This window comes from Stegostoma tigrinum, chromosome 3 (assembly GCF_030684315.1).
Source record: "Stegostoma tigrinum isolate sSteTig4 chromosome 3, sSteTig4.hap1, whole genome shotgun sequence".
NCBI classification, from domain to species: domain Eukaryota; kingdom Metazoa; phylum Chordata; class Chondrichthyes; order Orectolobiformes; family Stegostomatidae; genus Stegostoma; species Stegostoma tigrinum.
Genome location: NC_081356.1, coordinates 72,895,240 through 72,918,911, shown reverse-complemented (window position 1 = coordinate 72,918,911; position 23,672 = coordinate 72,895,240). Strand labels below are relative to the sequence as shown.

The window sequence follows — 23,672 nt, the reverse complement described above, 5'->3', positions numbered from 1 at the left end:
AGTCCCTCGTATTCTTAATGGCACAGTGTCCATTGACCATTAAGAGCTGAATGAGAGTTCAATGAATTTGATGGCCAGTCTTAGAGACTAAGGGGTAGCAGTATAGATTTACTTGAACACAGAGTCTAATGTGGAAATATGGTCTTAATTGTGACCAATTGTTAAGAAAACCAAGTACCTGGACTGCAGTGTGCATTCTCCATACTCAGGAGAATCCTGTCTGGATGGAGGCATTCCAAACTTCTTTGGTTGTGGAGTACTTTATTAGTGGAAGCTCTGTACAGGATTAGCCTAGTGACAGATTGTCAGAGGAAGAGGAGGAAGAAAGTGACAATGTTGAGTGTTTAGCAGGATCTCTTGCTAACACTTATGCCCCCGATTTTAGTGCCAAGATGTGCAGAGTGCAGCAAATCCTTGCTATACATGATAGCCTTGAAATGCCGTACTGGAGGATGCTCCAGAGGTAAGGGCAATCTCAACAAGCCACAGTCTTGCACAGACTGTCAACTAGCCACAGTTGTATCTCTCAGGTGCAGCTGTGGTGTTCTATATTAGTAGAATTAGCGAAGGTTCCTGAAGATATTTTTTGTTACCCAGGAGTCATTAATAGAGGCTTGGTAGTGGACTGAAGAGTCAAAGTACCTAAAACTGTTTGAGATGCATGTTGTTGAAGCTACACTCATCCAGGCAAGTGCAGGGTATCAAACAATTGACTTGTGCCTTTTAGATAGTGGCAAGCTTTGTCATCAGGAGCTAAATTAATTACTATAGGGTTCCCAGGCTCTGGCCTACTCCTATAGTCTCAGTATTTATAGGACTGATCCAGTTTAGTGTCTAGACTGCAGTAAATCCCCTGAACGGTGGTGGTGAAGTCTCCATTGGGGAAGATGTCATTGGACAACAAGGAGAGCTAGTTAGGTTCTATCTTGTTGGATTTTGAAGATGGCTGGATCTACGACACTGTCTTGAGGAACTCCTTCAGTGATTATCTAGCAACGTAATAAATTACTTGAAATAAATATTGCTTTGACATCAAGGGGACCTATCAGCATTCTCCTCTCATACAATTTACATGTTGGTTCTCTTTTACTTTGATACTTCCTGCCAGTTTTTCTGATGAGTGCAAGATGAAAAGCTTCAACAAAATGTGTATTTATTCAGGAATACTCAAACTCAATACATTGTATTTGATGCTCACGATGTGATCTACTCTACGTTCTGGAGAACAATTGGACATGTGCAGAAGGCCTTCATTCAGTCTGTAAGTGTGACTCGGAACTTCTGTTTGCCTGTCATTTTAATTCTCCACCTTGCTTTTACATGATCTCTCTGTCCATGGCCTACTCCACGATTTCAATGAATCTCAACATAAACTTGAGGAACCCACTTCATCTTTTAATTAGACATTTGGGAATCAATGTCGATTTCAATCATTTTGATTTCTCATCATTGACTATTTGTTTTTAAGATGTCAGATTGTGAAAATTCCAATTAGTTAGCTAAAAGGCGTCCTTTGGAAGTTTCAAGTACAGCATCACTTTGGATTCAAAAAACTCATAAGATAGTGCAGAGCAGATTATGCTAGTTGCTATTTTGCAACAGCTAAATAATCAGTTGCCCTTCTCAGGCTTCGCCCCACAGCACACAAGTTTTTTCCCCTTCAATTTCTTTTTGAAAGTTATTACCGAATCCTGCTTCCACTACCGTTCAAACAGTGCACTCCAGATCTATATCTACTCAACACTTAAAAAAACCTCATCTCACCACTAGTTCTTTTGGCAACTTCCTTAAATTTGTATCCTGCGGTTTCTGACCCTTCTGCCACTATAAACAATTTCTCCTTATTTATTCTTATCGGAGCTTACTGTGATTTTGAACACTTTTATTAACCATAGCAAAATCGGACCATGGAAAAATTACATCATAGAAAGAAACCATTCAGTGTATCATGTCTGCACAGGTCAGAAAACAAAACTTTCTATTCTTATCCCACTTTTTAATACCAGGTCCATCACCCTGCAAGTTACAGAAGATGCAGATCCTTGTGCCTTTTAAACTAGATGAGAGTTTCTGCCTCTACCACTAATCTGGGCAGCAAATTCCAAACAACCACCACCCCCGGGTGAAAATGGTTTTCCTCATGTCCTCTCTAATCTTTCAACCAATCACCTTAAATCCATGTCCTCTGCTTACTGACCTCACTGCTAGGGGAAACAGGTCTTTCCCATCTCCCCCACCTAGGCACCTCATAATATAGCACACTTTAACTTGGTCACCATTTAGCCTCCTCTGTTTTAAGGAAAACAACACTGGCCTCTTGCCTCAATTTCAAACATCTGAGAAATGCTTCATTTTGTAAATATCCTTCCTGTGATGTGGACCAGAACTGTGCACAAAGAATCAGCTGTGGCCTAACCAGTGTTTTACACAATTCCAGCAATTGCATCCAGGTTTGCGTATTCCCTTGCTATGTTTATCCTCCCTAAATGCAGTGTCTCATACTTCTCTTAATTTAATTATATTTGGCATGATTCCATTCACTCAACCCAATCATTGGGCCTTGTGTAATGCCGCAGAAACCATTTTCCATTTGTGAAACGTCAACTTTCCCGCTCTTCGATTAGGCTGCCTGGCCTGCTGTGTTCCTCCAGCTCCACACTATGTTATCTCTGACTCCAGCATCTGCAGTTTTTACTATCTCTAAGTAGGTGATTGTTGTTTGGAACAGGGTATCTCTAAGGCCCTGCAGACTCCTCATTCAGTTGTACACAATATTAATTTACCCAGGCACCTCAACATGTATCAGGAAAGGACAACACAGCATGAGTCTGCAGTCGGTGAACCAGGTCGCAACTTTATTCAAAGATAACAAAGGTTAAGAGTTAGACTTTACACTTTTAACAACCCTACTGCTAACTATCCAATTCTTTAGAAACTTAAAATACTTTTGAGATACTCCTAACTTCTGCTGGTCTGTCAGATTATTCAGTCTGTTCCTCTCTTCATTCATTAATTCTCTATCTGGTTGGATGGTGAGATGCTCTAGTCATTGCTCTATCCTGACATACCTCTAGGTAGACTGGAGAGTGGGGTTTCCCAGGTGTTGTTAGCTGGGTTCCGTACCCTCATGGCTACCTTCTGCAACTTTTCAAGGACTTGACCAGTCAGAAGTTTCAAACACCTTGAAATGCTCCTAAAGGCTCTTGATGGCTTGCTTAACAGCCACCCCTTTGAGGTGTCTACTCTTGGGCCTGGAAGTCTGGTTTCATCCCAGAATGTACACCTTTTTTTTGTCTTACTGACGCATGTCTACTCCATGCACATAGTGTTGTTCATTTTTAAGGAAGGGTTGAACTGGCCTTTCACACTTCCTAGATAACAAGGTGTAGAGTTGAATGATCACAGCAGGCCAAGCAGCATCAGAAGAGCAGGAAAGCTGATGTTTCTGGCATGGCACTTCTGAAGAAGGGTCTAGGCCCGAAATGTCAGCCTTCCTGCTGTGTTCATCCAGTTCTACACCTTGTTATCTCAGGTTCTCCGGCATCTGCAGTTCCTACTATCTCTTTCACACTTCCTGATGTGTTCTGGTGTCTCTCTAGTTTCAATTGTCTGGGCTTGGATCTCCAGACAGAATTATCTCCTGTGTCTGTCTTGGCTGAGACATTCCCAACATATTTTGCCCTTTGTCCAGTTTTGATGCCCTGTTTATTTTATTAAAGCCGAAAGCACTGCCGATGCTGTAAATCAGGAATAAAGGAAGGGTCACCGGACCCAAAACATTAATGTTAATGATACAGAGATTAGGTAATTCTTTTTCTCTCCGAGGGTTCTGTTTCTTTGAAACTCTTTTCCAGAACACTCCTTGAATGTTTTATATGTTAAAGCATCCAGTATTAAGATTCTTGCTTTTCCTAATCTAGATTAATGTTCTGGATCTTGGTGTGCAGGGGACAATTTCAAAGTTTGCAAATGATAGTAATCTTGGAAAAATTGCAGTCTTGAGGAGGACAGTTTGACACTCCAAAAGGATATTGACAAGTTGCTGGAGTGGATAGATAGGTGGCAGGCGAGGTTCAAAGTAGAAAAGTGTCAGATGGTCAGAAGAACCTTGAAAGGCAACATAAAATAGGCATCTATTTCCATGTCCCAGCCCCTGTACCCCACACAGCAGGCCTTGTTACCACATGGCCTGCCATTACACACCCCCTGTTGTTAATCACTAACAGTCCCCATTAACAACTACTCACCCTCCCAGTCTGATCATTAGCAACTCCTTTGTCTGTCCAACTGTCTTTCTCTCTCTGTGGGCCCTATCATATCGTTTACTCCATACCCCAAACACCTTCCTATTTTCTGCATATAAACTGAGGTTTTCCCAGCCACCATCAGTTCTGAGGAAGGGTCACCAGACCTGAAATGTTAACTCTGTTTTTTCCTTCACAGATGCTGCCAGACCTGCTCAGCTTTTTCAGCAACTTTGTTTTTGGTCCTGATAAAATAGGGGGTATAATTCTAAAAGGGGTGCAGGAGCAGAGGGACCTAAGTGCATATATGCACAGATCATTGAAGGTGGCTGGACCAGTGGAGGCAGCAGTGAAGAATGTATAAAGTGACCTCAGCTTTATCAATCGGGTCATAGAATACAAGGGCAGAGAGATGATGTTAAACATGTACAAAACACTGTTTGCATCTCAGCTGGAGTCTGCCAATGGGCTGAGGAGTGGCAGATGGAGTTTAATTGAGATTAATTGAGGTGCTGCATTTTGGAAAGAAAAATCAGGGCAGGACTTATACACTTAATGGTAAGGTCCTGGGAGTGTTGCTGAACAAAGAGATCTTGGAGTGCAGATTCATAGATACTTGAAAATGGAGTCCTTGGGAGACAGGACAATGAAGAAGGCATTTGGTATGCTTGCCTTTATTGGTCAGTGCATTTAGGATAGGAGTTGGGAGATCATGTTGTGGTTGGACAGAACATTGGTTATGCCACTTTTGGAATACTGCGTGCAAATATGGTCTCGCTGCTATAGGAAGGATGTTGTAAAACTTGAAAGGATTCAGAAAAGATTTACAAGCATGGTGCCAGAGTTGGATAGTTTGAGCTACAGGGACAGGCTTAATAGGCTGGGGCTATTTTCTATGGAGTATTGGAGCCTGAGGGGTGACCTTACAGACGTTTGTAAAATTATAAGGTGCATGGATAAGGTGAACAGCCAAGGTCTTTTCCCTGAGGTTGGGAAGTCCACAACTAGAAGTCATAGGTTTAAGATAAGAGGGGAAAGATTTAAAAAGGACCTAACAGCAACATTTTCATGCAGAGGGTGGTGCGTGTATGGAATGAGCTGCCAGAGGAAGTGGTGGTTGCTGGTATAATTACAACATATAAAAGGCACCTGGATGGGAATATGAATAGGACGGGTTTAGAGGAATATGGGCCAAATGCTGGTAAATGGAACTAAATTTATTTAGAATATGTGGTCAGCATGGATGAATTGGACTGAAGGGTCTGTTTCCATGCTGGACAGCTCTATGACTCTACAACTCTGAGTTGTGAATGCCACGTCACAGCACAAATGTGAATTCACTGAAAGCAGCACCGAATTGATTTAGGATAATTTTTCTAGGGATGAAAAACTTCTGTTATGAAGTTAGATTAAAGAGATGGGGAGTGTTCTGCTTGGAGTGTAGAAGACTGAGATGAGATTTTACAGAAGTTTTCAGAATCTTCACCGAGCTGGACAGAGTAGCTTGGGAGAAGGCATTCTGCTCATGGAGGCAAAAAAAGGATACAGACTTAAAGTAATATGCAAATAATGTGAGAAACATCTTTTCCACTTAGCAAGTAGCTGGGATATTGAATGCACTGTCTGGAAATTTGACAGTGACAGGTTCAATTGAGGCATTTAAGAGGGTTTTAGATGAGTATTTACATAGTGATGATGTGCTATCGCATTGAAACATGCTTAAAATTAGAAACTCTTTTGAAATGTGACAGTGGGGCTCTGAACTACAACTGCAGTTAACGATTTTAAATGTTATGCCCATAGTCAGCTGGCTGAATGGTCTCTATTTCACCCTATATCGAACAATTGAATACAGTAATTCTGAATACTATCAGAAAAATAAACATCCCTGTTGCAATTATGCTCGAAAAGATGAAATACCTCACTTTCAGTTCTGAAAGGGTGTCTGCCAGCTCCATCTGGTGCACTGCCTGTGACTCCCCTAACAACAAATAAAATATATTGACAGAGATAATGGGACCTGCAGATGCTGGAGAATCCAAGATAACAAAGTGTGGGGCTAGATGAACCTAAGATGCTGCTTGGTCTGCTGCGTTCATCCAGCCCCACACTTTGTTATCTAAAATATATTTACAAGCTGGCTAGAGAAATCGTGAAGACGTGTCACAAAATAACTCAGGTTATAACGTTTGCATTATCCAGTTCTGAGGAAGGGTCACTCAATCCGAAACGTTAACTCTAATCTATCTCCAAAAGATGCTGCCAGACCTGTTGAGCTTTTCCAGCACATTTCGGTTTTGGTTTCCGATTTACAGCACCCGCAGTTCTTTCGGTTTTTTATTTCTATTATCTATGACGTTACCTCTAAGTTATGTGATATCAAAATTAAAATATTTTAAAAATCTTTCGGTTTTTTTTGTTTATGTTAAAGGCTTCATCTTCCCTTCACCATAAAGTCGAGTATTTTGACAATACCGGATACGTACGAAATGCAATACTGAGCCTGTCGGATTGCCGTCCGCATGCGTGTCGGAACCGGAACGCAAGTGATTGTAGAGTAGCTCCGGGCCGCGTTCTATTTACACGCGCGAGCTCCGGGCCGCGTTCCAATTCACTTCGTCGTGCAGCATGGCATCGGCGGCAGCAACAGCAGAAGGAACGCCGGTGAACGTCAACAATGAGGTGGGTGTAGACGCCGTGATGCAGTTTAATTAGCGGAAAATAGACTGTTCATGGATATTTTCTGTCCTCCTCCCCCCCCCCCCCCCCCGCATTGGGCGAGGTGAGGGGTTTGATCATTTAGCAGATTTGTTTCTGCTGAGAGACCTAACAGTCGCCTTGGGACGTTCTACCACGTTAAAGACGTTGCGGAAATCCGGATTGTTTGTTGGCGGCGCTTCTGGACCTGTTTGCATTAATACCCGTACTCATTTTGCGTCGGAAACGCATGGGCCAGCGGCTCTTCAGGCTCCTAAGAAAACGTGTTTCGCTGTAGTTAGAATGGGTTGGCAGTTTTATATTACCAAAGCAAATAGAAAATATGGAAAATACTTTGCCTCTGCAGCATCTCTGGGGGAGAACTTCCCCTTAGTCCGTCACTCTGCCTCTGCACTTGTTTCGAAAATCTCTAATTTTACGTTTAGTTCAGACAAAAGACCACAAATGAATCAGCACTTGTTTTTCTCTACCTCAGTTATCACCAGATCTGCTTACTGTCTCCACTTTAAGTTCTAGTTAAGATTTTTAACATCCTCAGTATTTTAGACAGTTACTACCAGATTCCTTGAACTACATGTTTACTTTGGTGTCTATTTTTACACTGTACAAATACCTACAAATCTGGAAATTGAAAACCACCTGACTTCCTATGGTTAAATAAAATATTTTCACTTTCCATCAATTTTGTGTACTTAAGGCTATAAATAGGTGTAGTTTTAGGTCTGGGTCTAGGCCCGAAACGTCAGGTTTTGTGCTCCTGAGATGCTGCTTGGCCTGCTGTGTTCATCCAGCCTCACATTTTATTATCTTGGAATCTCCAGCATCTGCAGTTCCCATTATCTCTGATAGTTTTAGGTCAGTTGGCTTGAATGTTCAATAATAACCATAACCAAACTGCATCAACGCCACTTTCCCACCCTATCCCTATACCCATTGGTTCCATCAGTGCACAAAAGACTGGTGATTTTAGTCTTATGGGTCAGCATTTGTGAACTTCTGGGGGGAGAGAATTTCAAAGATATTTAACCTTCTGAGTATATTAATGGAAATATAGCAAATTTGGAACCTTGGGACATCTTGTGGCTTTTTACAGCTACTGAAGTATTTCTGAAATTATTGTGCTGTAGGAAACAGCAGCTAGTTCCCATAGGTCAAAGTCTCTCAAACAGCGGTGTGAACATAATCAAATAAGCTGTTTTACTGAAGCTGATCGAAGACTGAATAATGACCAGAATATCCGGCGTAACTTGCCTGTTGTTCTTAAAAGTAATGCTTTGGCATCTTTGTGCCCACATAAGAGGGAAGATGTTACCTGGGTTTAATGGCACTTCTGACAGAGCAGTACTGCCTCAATCATGATTTTTTTTGTGCTTATGTCCTGGAGCACAACTTCCTTCCATCTCACCATGCTGATGCTTAGCCATTAAATCAGCAGAATAGATTTTTCAAACTACTGGGACTGAGCTGTATTCTTTCAGTTCGCTGCGTGTATGTGCGTGTGAGTGAGCGAGAGATGGAGAAAGAATGCATTCATCTCTTCTACTTCTAAAATTTAAATTTATTTTTCTAAAGATGATCTGAATTGATCTCAGTTCAAATGCATACTTTATTTTGGACATTTTAGGTTTAGTTTGGAATAGAAAGTTGTAATGAGAAGGCTGGAAGCCTCATGGCAGTCTTTCTTCTATCCCACCCAATTTAAAAATTGCGTGTATGCCATTAAGTTAAGAAAATCTTGCATCCTTGCACCCTTGATCCAGCTGTTAACAAATGTGTATTAATGTATCTATATTGAGATATATAACTAATTAGAAAAAATGAATTTTTTTGTTCTTTCATGGGGCGTGAGCATTGCTCATCCTTAACTGCTATCATTATGGTGGCAAATCTCCATGTTGAACTGGTGCAGGTACATATACATTCTGTTAAGACATTCTGGGATTTTTGATGTAGTGACCATGATGCAATGGCGATATATTTCTCAGCTAAAATAGTGTGTGACTTGGAGGTGAACTTTGCAGGTGGTGATCTCATGTGTTTGCAGCTCGCTAAGTGGTAGAAGTCATGCGTTCAGACTATACTGTAAAGGGGACACTGCTGAGTTGCTGCAGTTATTAAGTAGATAATACTCACGGCTACCACTGTATATTAGATTTGAAGCAAATGAATGTTTAAGAATGGAAGGATCGACTCTATCATTGCCAAAACTTGCACCTCTTTATTGTCCAAATTTTCTAAAGCTCTCACCTCAACCTGACCAGTCTTCCATCTTCCATTCTACATAAAACTGAGATCATTCAAAACTTTACTGTCCGTATCCAAAGTCTCACTGAGACCTGTTCGTTCACTACCGCTGCACACACCTATATTGGCTTCTGACTCAGCAGTTTGTTTTAACATTTTCATCCCCATTTCTCACCTCTCCCTCAACACAGAAAAAACAAAAGAACTGTGGAGGCTTTAAATTAGGAACAAAAACAGAATTTGCTGGAAAAGCTCAGCTGGCCTGGCAGCATCTGTGAAGGAAAATCAGTTAACGTTTCTGATCTGGTGACCCTTCTTCACCTGTCCCTGTTACTTTCTCCAGGCCTACAAATATTTGAAATGTGTGCCTTTCCAATTCTGGTCTCTTGAGCATCTATAATTTTACTCACTATACATGTGTGTTTAGCTACATGGGCTCCAAACTCTGGAAATATCTGCCACTCCTCAAATCTCCTGAACTTCTGTACTCCTCTCTACTCTTTTGTTTTTAAGACTGATCCAAATCTCTTCACCCTGACCAAAATTTTAGTCATCTGTTCTATCATGTCAAGATAATGTGCTGAATTTGTTCACCTCGTCAAAACACTCATAAATCGAACCTGCAAAAGCCTCTTGATCTTGAGACTTCCTATACTTTTAATGTGGCTGAAGCCTTATTTCTTGGCAGAATTATTCGAGGTTGCAATATTTCTTGTGTGTTTTTTACCAATTATATAACAACAGCCAGTTGGAATAAAAATAAACTTTGTTCTGAAAATGAGAAATAAAAAACAGTGTGCAATGAACAGATTTGTCAACATCTGTAAGGAGAAACAACATAATATTTTCAAACATTTATTCTGTTTCTTCTCTTTGCAGATGCTGAGAGACTTGTTATGTATTTCAAGGAATTTTTTACAAGTCGCCCCATTGCAAAGGAATTTGCATTCTCGATAGGAAGCAAGTGGAAGATTTCACACAAGACTACTAGTCACATTATCTCTTTCAAATATTTTTGTTTATCATTGGTCCGTCCCATTAAGTATCTTATCTCTTACCTTTTCTCCTTGCCTAAATTTTTAGTATACCATTTGTAGGTCACCGCAGAAACTTATTTTCCTGTAACATCAGAATTGTTTCCCTACCTTCATTTAATCAGTTAACCAGTCTGCTTTTGTGTATTTTTAATGTGAAGATTGCAAAGTTTGTTAACTCCATTCAAAGCATGTAATTTAGGTGCATACAAGTGAATTAATGACAGGATTCTGCACTATTGGACATAGTTGATGTTACTCTCCATTTGTCTCTCGCCTTTGAATTAATTTTCGGTAAAGGTTCTTCAGTTACTTTGTACTCTTCGCGTGTTTATTTTTGAACAATGTGTATAGCCTAAGGAAGCATTGCATGTGTACAATTCAGTGTGGTCTTTTAAGTGTATTCAGTGTACTAGTGTCGATAAATCTTCAGAGGGCGAACAGTTCTGTGAAATCACTTAACATTCTCTGCATAATATGGACATTTCACAGTGATGATAAATTAGAGTATGACCAAGTGCTGGTACAATCTAACATAATTGCCCTCATTGTCAAAGCTATCCTTGCTTTCTGTATTATACTTCTGATGTGTCAACAGCTTCCATTAATATTGTGCCTATGCATTTTGATATAGTACTTGGTCAGTGAGGGACAGGACAGTCATAAATGTCTGATGTAGGTTTCAGGGATGACCTTTGAAGAGAAAAGGAAGCAAAGAAGTTTATCAAGCTGGCCTGGAGAACACTGGAATCGTTGTGTCTTTATTGACAAAGGAACAAGTTGAAATTTATAACAGCAGATAGGTTAAGATATGAAGGCAGGTGATACTGTGGAAGTAGCTTATCCATGCATTGTGGAGGAAGTGGGAGAAAATTCGGATTTGGGATTTTAATAGAATGCCAAAATTATGGACTTTACTGGCCCAGCTTGAAGTAGAGTTAGGTTGCGAAGGAAAGGAATGGAATTAATGGGCAAGCCTCTCTCTTGATGCTGTGACTATGGCTGATAATTTGACAGCATTTACCCTGAGGAAAATATGTGGTGCATCCAAGCCTGGATGTCAGACAAGTCATTTTGACTATGTAGTAGCAGTAGAATGGGCAGCGGCTATGTTCTGTGTACTTGTTAATGTGTTTCGCGTCTTCTGCTGTCACAGTGGGGTAGTGTGTGTGGAGGAAAGGGGAATGACCAAGATTAGGCCTTTGACTGTGTTGGGAGAGAAACTCTGGCTACCTGTTAATTAGTATAGTAGTGCCAAGAAAAGGTAGTGTCACTGTTACGGTCAACAGAGAAAAGGTCTTAGAGGGCAGTGTAATTGAGTGTGGCAAAGGTCAGAGGAAAATGAGCAGGGATGAACGCTACACCACAGTTACAGTAAAATCGCATGTAGCTTGAGGCATTCAGGGCCTGAGTGTGACAGAGCAGAAACTTGATAAGAGCTGTAGGACAAATAGGCATGGATGTAGAGGGTGATCAAGCATTCAGTGTAAAGCTGAGTTTTTGTTTCGTGTGTAAGTAGTGATAGTATTTTGAAAAGGAGGGCATAGTACCAGAGGGAAAAGAATAATTTACAATGCTAGCTAGCATGGTACTCATTTGTATCTTAAATATGAAATGCTTTCCAGTTAACATGAAAAATTTTACACCTGACATATGACAGTCACTTGTCTTCAAAATTGGTGAATTGAAGCTACCTGAGAATTATCAGTCAATGAGCCTGTACGTAATCTTTGACTCAGTCAAGTATGGTTTCTGTTGAGCTTATGGTAGTTCAGCTAACTGTTGTGTGAGCCAGTAGTCCATGTCAGAATATAGCAATTGTGATTTGGGTGAAGGATCTGAAAGTATAGGTAGTTCTGCTATAACACATGTTTTGTTAGTGTGAATTTGCTGCAATGTGATTGATTAGTGAATGCTGTTTGGATAATGCAAACTTTCTGCTGTACAGGTATAGCGTTTTCTGTGGCAATTTTCTATAGTACGAAGTCACACAAGAACGTGACTATTGCGATGTAGGAGAACTACCTATATTTACGCAAGAATTTACCTTTTTTTTCTCTGCAACTGTATCAATGAGACTATCATCCAAATGTTTCACTGATTTCAGAGATGTTGAATCAAGTTTTGTTACAGAAACCTTGTATTTTTAGATGGAAAGGAGAATTGGATGGTTTCTACAGGTGTGTTTACCACTTTTGTGTTGAAATTTCCAGCCATAAACACAAAGCAGGCTTTTGGATAATTTTAAATCCAGAGAAACGATGAAACACACTTGCTCATTAGTCACACAAGATACTGACTTAGAGGTAGGGTGTGATATTTTTGCTAGACTGTTCATCCTGAGCCCCAGGTAATGTTCTGGGGACCTGGACTTGAATCCTGCCATGGCAGATGGTGAAATGTTGAGTTCAGTAATAATCTGGAAATAAAAGTCAATAATGACTATGGAAGCATTGCTGATTGTTAGGGAAAACACATCTGCTTCACTAATGTGCTCCTGAGATGCTGCTTGGCCTGCTGTGTTCATCCAGATCTTTGTTATCTGGTTCACTGATGTCCTTTTAGGGACAAAAATCTGCCAACATAGTCTGGAGTCACATGTATGCTGGAGCAGGCAGTCATCGGTGTGGCTGATTCTTAACTGTCTTCTGGACAGTCGGGAATGGGCAATAAATGCTGGCCTAGCCAGTGATGCCCAGCTCGCATAAATGAATTTAAAAAAGTAAAGATGTATTCTAGTGAATAAAGCACACAGCTAGATCACCTAACAGTACAAGAAGCGAATAGTAAGTTCAGCCTAAGCCCTTTAACAAACAATCACTATGAAGGTCTGGATGGCTTCTGTCTTGTGGTTTTTCAAGGTGGGTGAACATTAGAAGTCTTGGGATTTATGGATCGATTGTGGCCAATTTCTGTAGAAGTGAATCTTCTCCAGGTGAAAATGAATTAATCTCCCTCCAGCTGCCTGGTTTTTTGGTAGGATTCTGTTCTGTTCTTTTGGCTAGAGAATTGCCACTGTCTTGGTTTGTTGATGTCCAGACTGATTTGGGCCTTTGAGATAGTAAGAACTGCCGATGCTGGAGAATCTAAGATAACACGGTGTGAAGCTGGATGAACACAGCAGGCCAAGCAGCATCAGAGGAGCTGGAAAGCTTGACGTTTCTGCTCCAGACCCTACTTCAGAAATAGTGGAGGGGAAGGGGATTCTGAAATAAATAGGGAGACGGGGGAGGCGGGTAGAAAATGGATAAAGGAGAAGATAGGGTGAGAGGAGACAGGAGGGTTTAGAGCCAGTGAAGGTGAATGTAGGTGGGGAATTAGGGGGGTATAGGTCAGTCACTCCAGGGAGACGGACAGGTCAGGGGGGCAGGATGAGGTTAGTGGGTAGGGGATAGAGATGGGGCTGGGGCTTGAGGTGGGGACAAGCTGGGCTGGTTTTGACATGTCGGGAGAGAGGAGATTTTGAAGCTTGTTAATCCACATTGATACTCTTGGGTTGCAGAGTTCCCAAGCGAAATATGAGATGCTGTTCCTGCATCTTTCAGGTGGTGTCATTGTGGCAATGCAGGAGGCCCAGGATGAACATGTCGTCCGAGGAGTGGGGTGGGGAATTGAAATGGTTTGTGACTGGGAGGTGTAGTTGTTTGCTGCGAACCATGCGTAGGTGTTCCGCAAAGCGGTCCCCAAGCCTCCATTTGGTTCCGCCCCCTGCCCACTAACCTCATCCCGCCCCCCTGACCTGTCCATCCTCCCTGGACTGACCTATCCCCCCCCCTAACTCCCCACCTACATTCACCTTCACTGGCTCTAACCCCACCTGTTTGACCTGCCTGTCTTCTCTCACCCTATCTTCTCCTTTATCCATCTTCTATCCATCTCCCCCTGTCTCCCTATTTATTTCAGAATCCCCTTGCCCTCCCCCATTTCTGAAGAAGGGTCCTAACCCTTTCCTGCTCCTCTGATGTTGCTTGGCCCCTGATTTGTGCCTTAGTTCTTTTTGAGTACTAGAGTTCATTATCTGAAGACAGTTTCATTCACACTCTACCCAAACCCAGAATGATAAAGTTAGAAGCATCTGTTAAACAGTAGACCCAGAATGGTAACCTTTCACAGCTACAAAATTTGACAGGTTTCTTTACAGCTCTCGCAGTTAAGTTTTAATTCTTAAATCTAAGTGCCCATAGAGTTTATGCTTTGGGTAAGCTCAGATAACACAAGATGTTGATTGGTTCCACTGAAGGTTTTCATCCATTCATAGGGAGCGCACCCCCATAACAGTCATGAATGCTTTTTTTGGTAAAAGAACATTCGGGAAGCATATTTGAGCACTAGTTAATCCTTTGTACAGAAATCATTGAAAGCTTACCTGGCCTTCACTGGCACCTTGAGTCAAGATAAGTTGTCTATATGCAATTTTTATTTTTAAAATTTAGAATACAAGGCAAATTTTCTCCATAAACTTGCAGATGTTTGACATGAGCTTCACACAGGACAGGAGTGAAGTCTCTGCCAAAGAGGAAACAACATTGGCATTGCCATTTCCTGCCAGAAGAAAATCGGTATTTGTGAGCTGAATGCTTAGCAGTTGGACAGTGATGGAAGTTCAGTCTCCTTTTTTTAAAAAATAAGCAGTTACAGTGGCTCAGTGGTTAGAACTGCTGCCTCACAGCGCCAGGGACCCGGGTTCAGTTCCGCTGTCTGGCAACTGTCTGTGTGCAAACTCCACATTCTCCCCGTGCCTGCGTGGGTTTCCTCTGGGTGCTCTGGTTTCCTCTCTCAGACCAAAGATGCATAGGCTAGGTGGACTGGCCACACTAAATTGCCAATAGTGCCCAGAGATGTTTACATTTGGTGGGGTTAGACATGGGAAAATGCAGGGGGATGGGTCTGGGTAGGATGCTCTTCAGAGGGATGATGTAGGCTGAATGGCCTGTTTGTACACTGTAGGGATTCTGTGATATGATCCATTAAATGCCTATGAGGTTAAACTTATAATAGAATGGTCCTTTTTTTTTGAAACCTATCAAAGAAAATGTTAAGGACGGTTAACAGTTTGTGTTAAATTTTGATTCATTTGAGGACTGATCAGTATTGGCATTTAAATTGGGCATTGTGCTTGGGTTTCTGAGTGACTCTTGGACCATGAGTGAAGAAACTTGTATTCTGTCTCCTGCTTGGAAATAAATGATGGAGAAACAGTCACTTCCTTTAGCCAAAATGAAACAAAATTAAAAAATATGTCGGAAAGAATAGAGGATTCGGTGATTGCGACATCTCAATAATGATTCAGATACTGAATGTGAGTGTCAGTAGAATGGAATTCTTATCAGACAAAATGAGGATGAAAGTGCCTTTAGTACAGTTTGCCCCCCAACTATTTTCCAATGTGACCCTAATTTTGCAAATGGAAAATTAAAATTGCCTGAGATACCAGCAAAGAACAAACCTGCAGTCAAGTCATTGATTCTAAAGATGAAATAAGTCAAATAACATGCAATTTGAAATTCTTAACAGAATGTATTCTAATATCTACATGACATTTCCAGAAGGATAGTTTCCCTATGGATATTGTTACACTAGGCAGCTTTAGAATAAAAATGGATTTAGATCACAAATTAAGTAATTTATCTGAGCTTGGACCGATGTTCCTCACAACCTGGTTGCAGAAGTGGACATAATGTTGTAGTTCAGGCCTAACCAGAGTTTTCTAAAGTTTCAGCTTAACTTGATGTCAATGTACTGGAAAGAGTGCAGATGCAACTTTAAAGAATGAAATTTCTAATCCCTGAAACCAGTTGAGAGGATAGATTGGAAAAGTTGGGATGAAAGCTGAGGAGACCTGATAGCGATTTTCAAAGTCATGATGGGGGCAAGACAGAGTAGGTGGTGAGAAACGTTCCCATCTGTGAAAGGATCAAGAACTGTGGGGCACAGATTTAGTGATTGGTAAAAGAAGCAAGGAAATTTGTTTTCACAATTTGTAGTTAGATTATGGAATGCCTGGAAGAAGTGTGGTGGAGGCAGGTTCAATTGAGCCTTTCAAGAAAATATTGGATAATTCTGCAGGGACAATATGTTGAATAGCCTCCTCAATATAACTGTTGTGATTGAGTAGACAAGTTAGATCCCAGAAAGAAATCTTGCTTGATGGGTTTTTCTTTTAATTTGACATGGTGGTCATTCATTGAAATATAGACACACGAGCTGCAGATTTTCTTTGACACTAAAACAGAAATTTATTTAATTGAAAAAAAATACAAAAACAGTTTGAAAGATCTTGAAACTAACAGTGAAGCAAAGTCTCATCTACTCCCCATAACTATCGCTTTACATGAGTCAGATCCAACCCCAGAGAAATGTTCCTTTACTATTCCATTTTAGGTTCAACCCCTTCAAAGTTTTGTCCTGTAAACTGTGCTTGGTTTTGTAGCATGAGTACTCATGAAATGGAAACGTAAAACTTTGTGTTTTGATAATGTGATGATTTGTAACTAAACATCCTCATTTAAAATTTAATACCGAGGTAACTGAGCTTTCTCCAAACTGTGCTGTACTGCTTTCTAGGAAAGAAACTACATTTGCTTTTGATCTCATTTAGGCCAAAACTGTGACAAATCTTTCAGTTGTTTCTTTCTTTTTTTTCTAAGCTAACATGAATTGTAGATCATGTGAAGCCTAAAATAAGATATTGCCTTTAATATTTACTCTTAGTTATAAAGCTCACGGTATCTACAGACTTCTACTCTAGAGATTCATGGTCACCTATCTGACACAATTGTTTACGTCACTGTTTGGAAAGACTTAACTGACCTTGATTTTACTTCAAACCCTTCTCAAAAGTAACTAATATCATATGCCACTAGTTTGCATTCCAAACTCTAAAACATGATATTTCATATAATCACATACCGTTCATCATAGAATTCATGAATAAACAGTACTTCAGTTTTAAACTTAAAACGAGTTTGCTTGGGGTCATTCTTAAGTTGAATTTCACAAACAGGATTTAGGCAAAACATGCCTCACCTATTTCAAAAAAGGAGGAAAAAAAATAAATTTTACGCACCTCTGCTTACAGATAGAAGAGGAGAAAAATAAACGCATCCAATTTTTTTTTCCTCCTACCCACCAGCGTTCTCAAGAGTCACCGTTAACCAGATCCTGAACTGGGCGGCTTCTGGATGTTGTGTGGTTAATGATCCCTTTTTGTATATGCAAAGTTTGTCCACCAACCCCTAGACAAGTTAAGAGAGTGATAGAATAGCCCCTATTTGTCTTGATAATTGTGCCTTCAATATCACTCGAGCTAAGGCATCAGTGTAATTGGTACCCCATCCACCATCATAAACCAATAACAGATGTAGTAGTGACATCAGTGAATACGAGCTGCCAAGCAGCATGTCCCAAACTCTCAATTAATTTTGGAAATATTTTTAGCTAATTTTTAAGCACAGGACATATTAAATTGTTTCGTTAGACCAGAACCAGACACACAAAATAGTGTAGTCCACCAGCTTCCCATCCACCATTGACCTTTCCCTGATAATACGGTGATGACTGAGTCCAGAACTGACAGCCCATCAGATATCAATAAATAGAGAGAAGTAAGGTAGGGGTATCATCTTTGTGGGTGCGCTTTCTGGGTCAGGGTCATCGTTTCTTTGCCTGCACTGCCATGAAACAAACTTTGGAGAGAGAAAATCTGAAATAAAATGGGCAGGTGCAATTGAACTGTTTTTACTGAAGAGAAATCTGTGTGCAAATAAATTGTTGGGAATTGTAGAGGAAGAGTGTCACTCAATGTAACAGTATACAAAGAATGTGGTGGTTTATATTTCCCTCTGCTTACAAATTAACCCTACTCAACTCCTTGCTTCAGCGACTTTTTTTATCCTTGTGTGTTGGCCTTTTATTTGTGTGTAAGCAATATGTATCTAATAGATTCCATCAAAACTCATTATATGCATATGATATAGGAAATTTTTGAAAGGATCTGTTAACTTTGAAAGATTGAGTTGGTTTTTAAAAACTGCTGTGAGTTTTAATTAGAATGTTTGTTTTTAATTTGCAATATTGGGGGTTGTTTCAGCTATTGTGGTGCAGTTTGTCACAGCTTTTAAAATGTAAGTGGAATTTTCAGAGCTGATTTCAAGATGTGGACAGGCTTGAAGTCTCTTCAGTGAGATGAAAGCTGTTAATACACTTTCTGATTTCTTTTGTTGACTTTGTAGAGAAAGGCTGCTCGATTATACTAACATTGAGTTATAACGTCCATCACAGAAGTAAAATTGTCCACTGAATGCCCTCTTGCTTCATTACTTCCTAAACTTTATATGCGTTTAAACTATTTAAGGAGAGGCAGATGGTGGATGTTAATGAGGTTTCAGTTGTACACCTATTAATTAATACTAACTTAAACTGTGGTTGTTTGGCTTAGGAGATGCTTGCTTATAATCTGTAAATACTTACTAAAATGTATAAAGATTGATTCCAATTATTATCCTTGGGTGGAGTATGACTGTAAGGGAGGGTGAGCACAGAAGATTTTCCTACTCAAGGACTGCTAAACTCCAGCACTCTAGCCTCATTGCTGTAAAGCTATTCAGTGCTACTAAAGCTTGGACCCATCTCAGTGCTGCTAAACATCAGATCTACTGTGACACTGTCAGCTACTGCTGTGTCTGACTATGTATTTAACTCAGCCTGAAATGTTTTTTGAAAAATTACTGATATTTATAGTATGTCTTGTATTCTAAAGACTTTCAAAAACACAAACTAATATTGTTACACAAATAATTTGACTTTCATATTGAGAAAATATATAAACTGTTATCAATTCTGTTTGCTTGCCGCCTATACTTTGGTGTTTTGCTTCTCAACTAAAATAAACCGTACTGTATTAACGTTTTTTGGAATAAAGCATTCCAACTTTTTTTTTATTTTCTTGGTACCAAAAATGCACAATACACCAGGGCAATAACAATAGGCATTGACATTTTTCAGCAATTTAATGCAAATGTAGAGATTACATATGGAACAGGATACAGCACTTGAAGATTTAGAACATCTTAAAGAATCAAGGCCATAATGGCATTATACTGGTATGGACAGGATGTGAGGTGGAAAACATAGACAGGCATGGAGACAATGAAAGCCTTGGGGTAGTCACCAATTTCAAATTTACCAGGACTGTAAATTTGTACTCCAGCACAAGCTTTGAGTGCCTTCAGAAGAACAAGGTAAGTGGGTGGGTTATAGAATTGTCAAGAAAAGAACAAAACAAAGGTAAACAAGTGGGTCTAGGCCCGAAATGTCAGCTTTTGTGGTCCTGAGATGCTGCTGGGCCTGCTGTGTTCATCCAGCTCCACACTTTATTATCTTGGATTCTCCAGCATCTGCAGTTCCCAATATCACTGAACAAGTTTCTTTTCTCTCTCCCATCATTTTCCCCACTAGGTGGCAAGAGAGGACAAGGCATTGCAATGGTGTCACATACAAACCTAGGATTACATGGTTCATATTTGCAGTAGAAAGCTGTAACAGATGACATATTTACTTTTGTTTTCCAGAAGGCATTCGATAAGATGCCATATCAAAGGTTTTTGCAGAAGAAGACAGCTCATGATTTAGGGGGGAGCCATTTGGAATGGATAGGATTTAGCTACTGTACAGGAAACAGAATGTAGGTTGCAAGTGGGTTGATTTCTCATTGACAAAAGTGAAGCAAAGGGTGAGCGACAGTGATCAATGCTAGGTTCTTTTTTCACAGTTTAGATAATGAATGACTTTGATGAAGGTACTGAAGGTGTGGTAACTAAATATACTAATCATACATAAATAAGCCACAGAGGTAATTTAAGTGAGTAGACAACAATCTGGCAAATGGGTAGGTAATGTGAAAATATTTGCAGTTGACCATTTTAGCAAGAAAAAAAATTGATATTCCTGAAATGGTGAGAGATTATAGAACTCTGAGATGAATTAGGATACCCAGATTCTCTGTATGAATCGCATAAAAGTTGGTATGCAGTTATAGCAAGTAATTAGGCCAGCCCCTATAATGTTATCATTGTTTACAAAACAAATCAAATCCAAAGGCGGGGAGTTATAACAAAAATCATGCTTCTCTTGCACGCACATGAAACTTATTTAAGAAAAGATGTAAATGCATTGAAAGCAGTTCAGAGAAGGGCTGCTTGGAGAAGCAGCTGATATGGGGTCCCCCAGCTCTTCAAATGAGCATTATTGCCTTGTGCCAATCTGCTGCTTTCTTCCCATATCGTTCAGCTTAGAAATGATTTATTATTTCAATACAAATATTCATGCGATGCCTTCTTGAATGCCTCAATTGAACCTAACCTCCCCACGTTTCCAGGCAGTGCATTCCATATTCTAACTACTTGCTGTGTTTAGAAGGATTTTTTTCTGACATCACTTCAAATTAAGTCTGTGCTCTGTCATTCTTATTCCTTTTACGAGAGAGAACAGCTGCTATCCAATTTGTCCAACTTAGTCATGATTTTTGAAAATCTCAATCAAACCTCCAAGGACAACAGTCCCACCTTGTTCAATTTATCCTCATAACTGAAGACCTCATTCCAGGAACCAATGTTGTAAATTGCTTATGCACTCTGGACTTGGTGAGAATGTTTCCTTGTGAGAACTGTGTGGAGGCGATGGTTACTCTTTAAAAATAAGTGGTTTTCTATTTAAAACAGATTAGGAGAACATTTTTCTCGGTGTTGAGAGTCTTTGGAATTCCCTCTTCAAATGGGAGTGGAAGCAGAATCTGTGATTTTCTTTTAAAGGAAGAAGTAGAATATGGATCAGATCAAAATGTAATCAGATCAACTCTGATGCTAATTGAATGGTGGGGCACTCTTAAGGAGCAGAGTTGCCTGTTTCTTCATATGTTCATATCTAACTTTTTACAATTGGAGCACAAAATGCAAGAGCAGAGTTGTGTGGCTGGATTGAAATGGGCTTTTTGTAACTAAACAAATAATTTTGTAATACAGCAGTACTGATGTTTGAGTTGGAAATGTATGACCTAGGCACATGGTAATTCTGGATTTAAATGCAAGACTGATCAATATGATCACTTGTCTATTGTACGTTAAATGGTACAGAATGTTTCTCGGCGACAACCTGTAGTTATTTGCTACTCCCATAGGTGGCATTGTGAAGTGTTTTCAGTTTTGAGTTGCAGAGTTAATAGCTAGAGCACACAACCTTCAAAGTTGTACAGTCTGGACATTGGGTTCGCACAATCCATTGTTGGTTTCTAAAATTCTTTTTCCCTACTTTTTCTTTGAATAAACTTTGAATATTTGAAGCAAAGATTTTAGCATTCTTTTATTTCAAAATGATATGTTTTGGTTTGCATGATTGAGTGTTCCATTTGGGTCTTTCTAACATCTCCATTAAAGTTTCTACTTCACGCAGTCAGTATTTCAATAGCCTTGACTCTGACTTGATATTATCTAGTGCTGTGATTTTGCGATTGATTTGGATTGTGCACGCTCTGTCTTCACAGTGTGCTACATTGTCTTTGCATGCATCAATTGGCGAAGAAAATCTTTCTTCGCTTCTTAAGATCTTCTGCCTCTAAATTTCTCTTTTGAAGTAAAGCTTCCCAAAGCTTTGGAGATGAGATTTATATTTTTGTGTGTATGTGGGATGAAAGAAATTTGTTCTAATTTCACACATGTTGTAAGTGTACTTTAATGTTTAACGACTTTTCACAGGTCTTGCTTAAAAACTCTCGAGTTTGGACGCTGAGCAGGGGCCATGGGAGAGGGAGAAAAAACAGTTCATCTAATTTGACTGATTATCCCCATTTACTAGCAAATATTACTGCTAATCACACACCACTGTAAGACTATGAATATAACTTGAAACAGTCTTTGTTTTTATTTGAATTTTGAAAATAAACAAGATTTGGAAAGGGGTATTTAGAATTAGGTTTGAGATAAATGACAATGGAATAAAGAGTTGATAGAGTAAGTGACATAATGGAGGAACAGCGAGGGAGAAAGGGAATGATAAAAAGGGTGTTGGGAGCTTGATATAAGCGAGTTTGGGAAAGCACAAGTCAAGACAGAAGGGATTGGAAAGAGTCTACTTAATTCATATTTCCCCCATCTTCCCAATCATGCATGCAGCCTGTAAAGCCCCTTTCCCTGCCAGACTCTGATGTAGCTTGCAGAAGAAAAAACAACAACAATAAAAAAATGAAAGGATAGAAAAGAATCGATGGCAACGGTGGGAGAGGAGATGGACAGAAGAGATAAACAGAGAATCAACAACTCCAAAGTAGCAGAAGTCAGATAGAGAACATATTCAACACTTCATTCCAAAAAACTTGGTACATGCAAAGCCAAGGGGAATTAAATAGACATTGGGCAGAATTATTGACATTTCAAAAGATCATTGGATAAATAGTTGGAGACACAAAATTTCAGGACTTTGGGCATGTGCCAGGAGATTGGGGCAAAATAGTTCTTTAAAGAGCTGGCACAGACATGGAGGTGAAAAAATGGCTTTCTTCTTTATCGTTACATGATTCTATGACACATTCAGTCCATGAGCAATAATTTATATAACCAAGGAGCATAAACAAAATACATAATTTTGTTTCACTTTTAATCAGAATTGATGCAAGTATAGAGTTAGATCGGGATTTTAACTCAAACAATGAGTATTGGGCTATATTAAGAAAAGATCAGCCTCGGAATTGTGGGTCAAGTACAAATTCTGGCATTTATTTATTTCAGTTTGGGTATAAGTTCAGTATCATGTGCTATATCTTATGAAGTTTTATTTTAATTAATAACAGTGCCTCTTTAAGATGAGCTAGCATCAGATTAACAAAACTAAATTTTTACTGACTAATCCATGAGTTTGGCCAAGATGTATGCTGTTTGTTAGACACTATCTGAAAAGGATACAGCTGAGGCTATGCTGACTTTCATAGACAGTTTTCACAATCTTAACATTGTATTCAAATACTTCAAATAAATAACTTCATCTACTTTGTAATAAGGCTAGTATTTAATTTTCCTGTGCTTAAAATCCACAAATTGAAACAAGGGCATTGGACCATTCTCTGCTTTAAAATAGTTTTTACAAGTCTGGAGTTTACATTTTCAGTTAACTGATTCAAAGAAGAAGTCCTGTAACCAAATTTTTAATCACTTATTTGGGGGTGGAATTTTATTTATTTTGAGTGCGTTGGTGTAATTTTCCGCAAGGCACTGTGCCATTTTATATAGTGACAAAAAGCTAATTATTCAGTTATACATTTTTGGTGAGCCAGTGCAGGAATATTCCAGAGGGTTGTTAAGGGAAGGAAATTGTCTTGTTGAAAAATTTATGTGTGTGTATATATAATAAAGATGAGATGTTTAAAGCTTAAGTAATTATTAGTGAT

General features: G+C 39.6%; 1 protein-coding gene across 1 annotated transcript in view; it reads left to right on the top strand.

Moving 5' to 3' along the window:
• The first annotated feature begins 6,747 nt into the window (after positions 1-6,747).
• The window catches only part of srfbp1 (serum response factor binding protein 1), a 203,383-nt gene continuing 186,458 nt past the window's right edge, over positions 6,748-23,672 (top strand). The window contains exon 1 of the mRNA XM_048527373.2: positions 6,748-6,926. Coding sequence (XP_048383330.1) covers positions 6,873-6,926 — 54 coding nt within the window. The 5' untranslated portion in view covers positions 6,748-6,872. The remainder of the gene's footprint in view (positions 6,927-23,672) is intronic.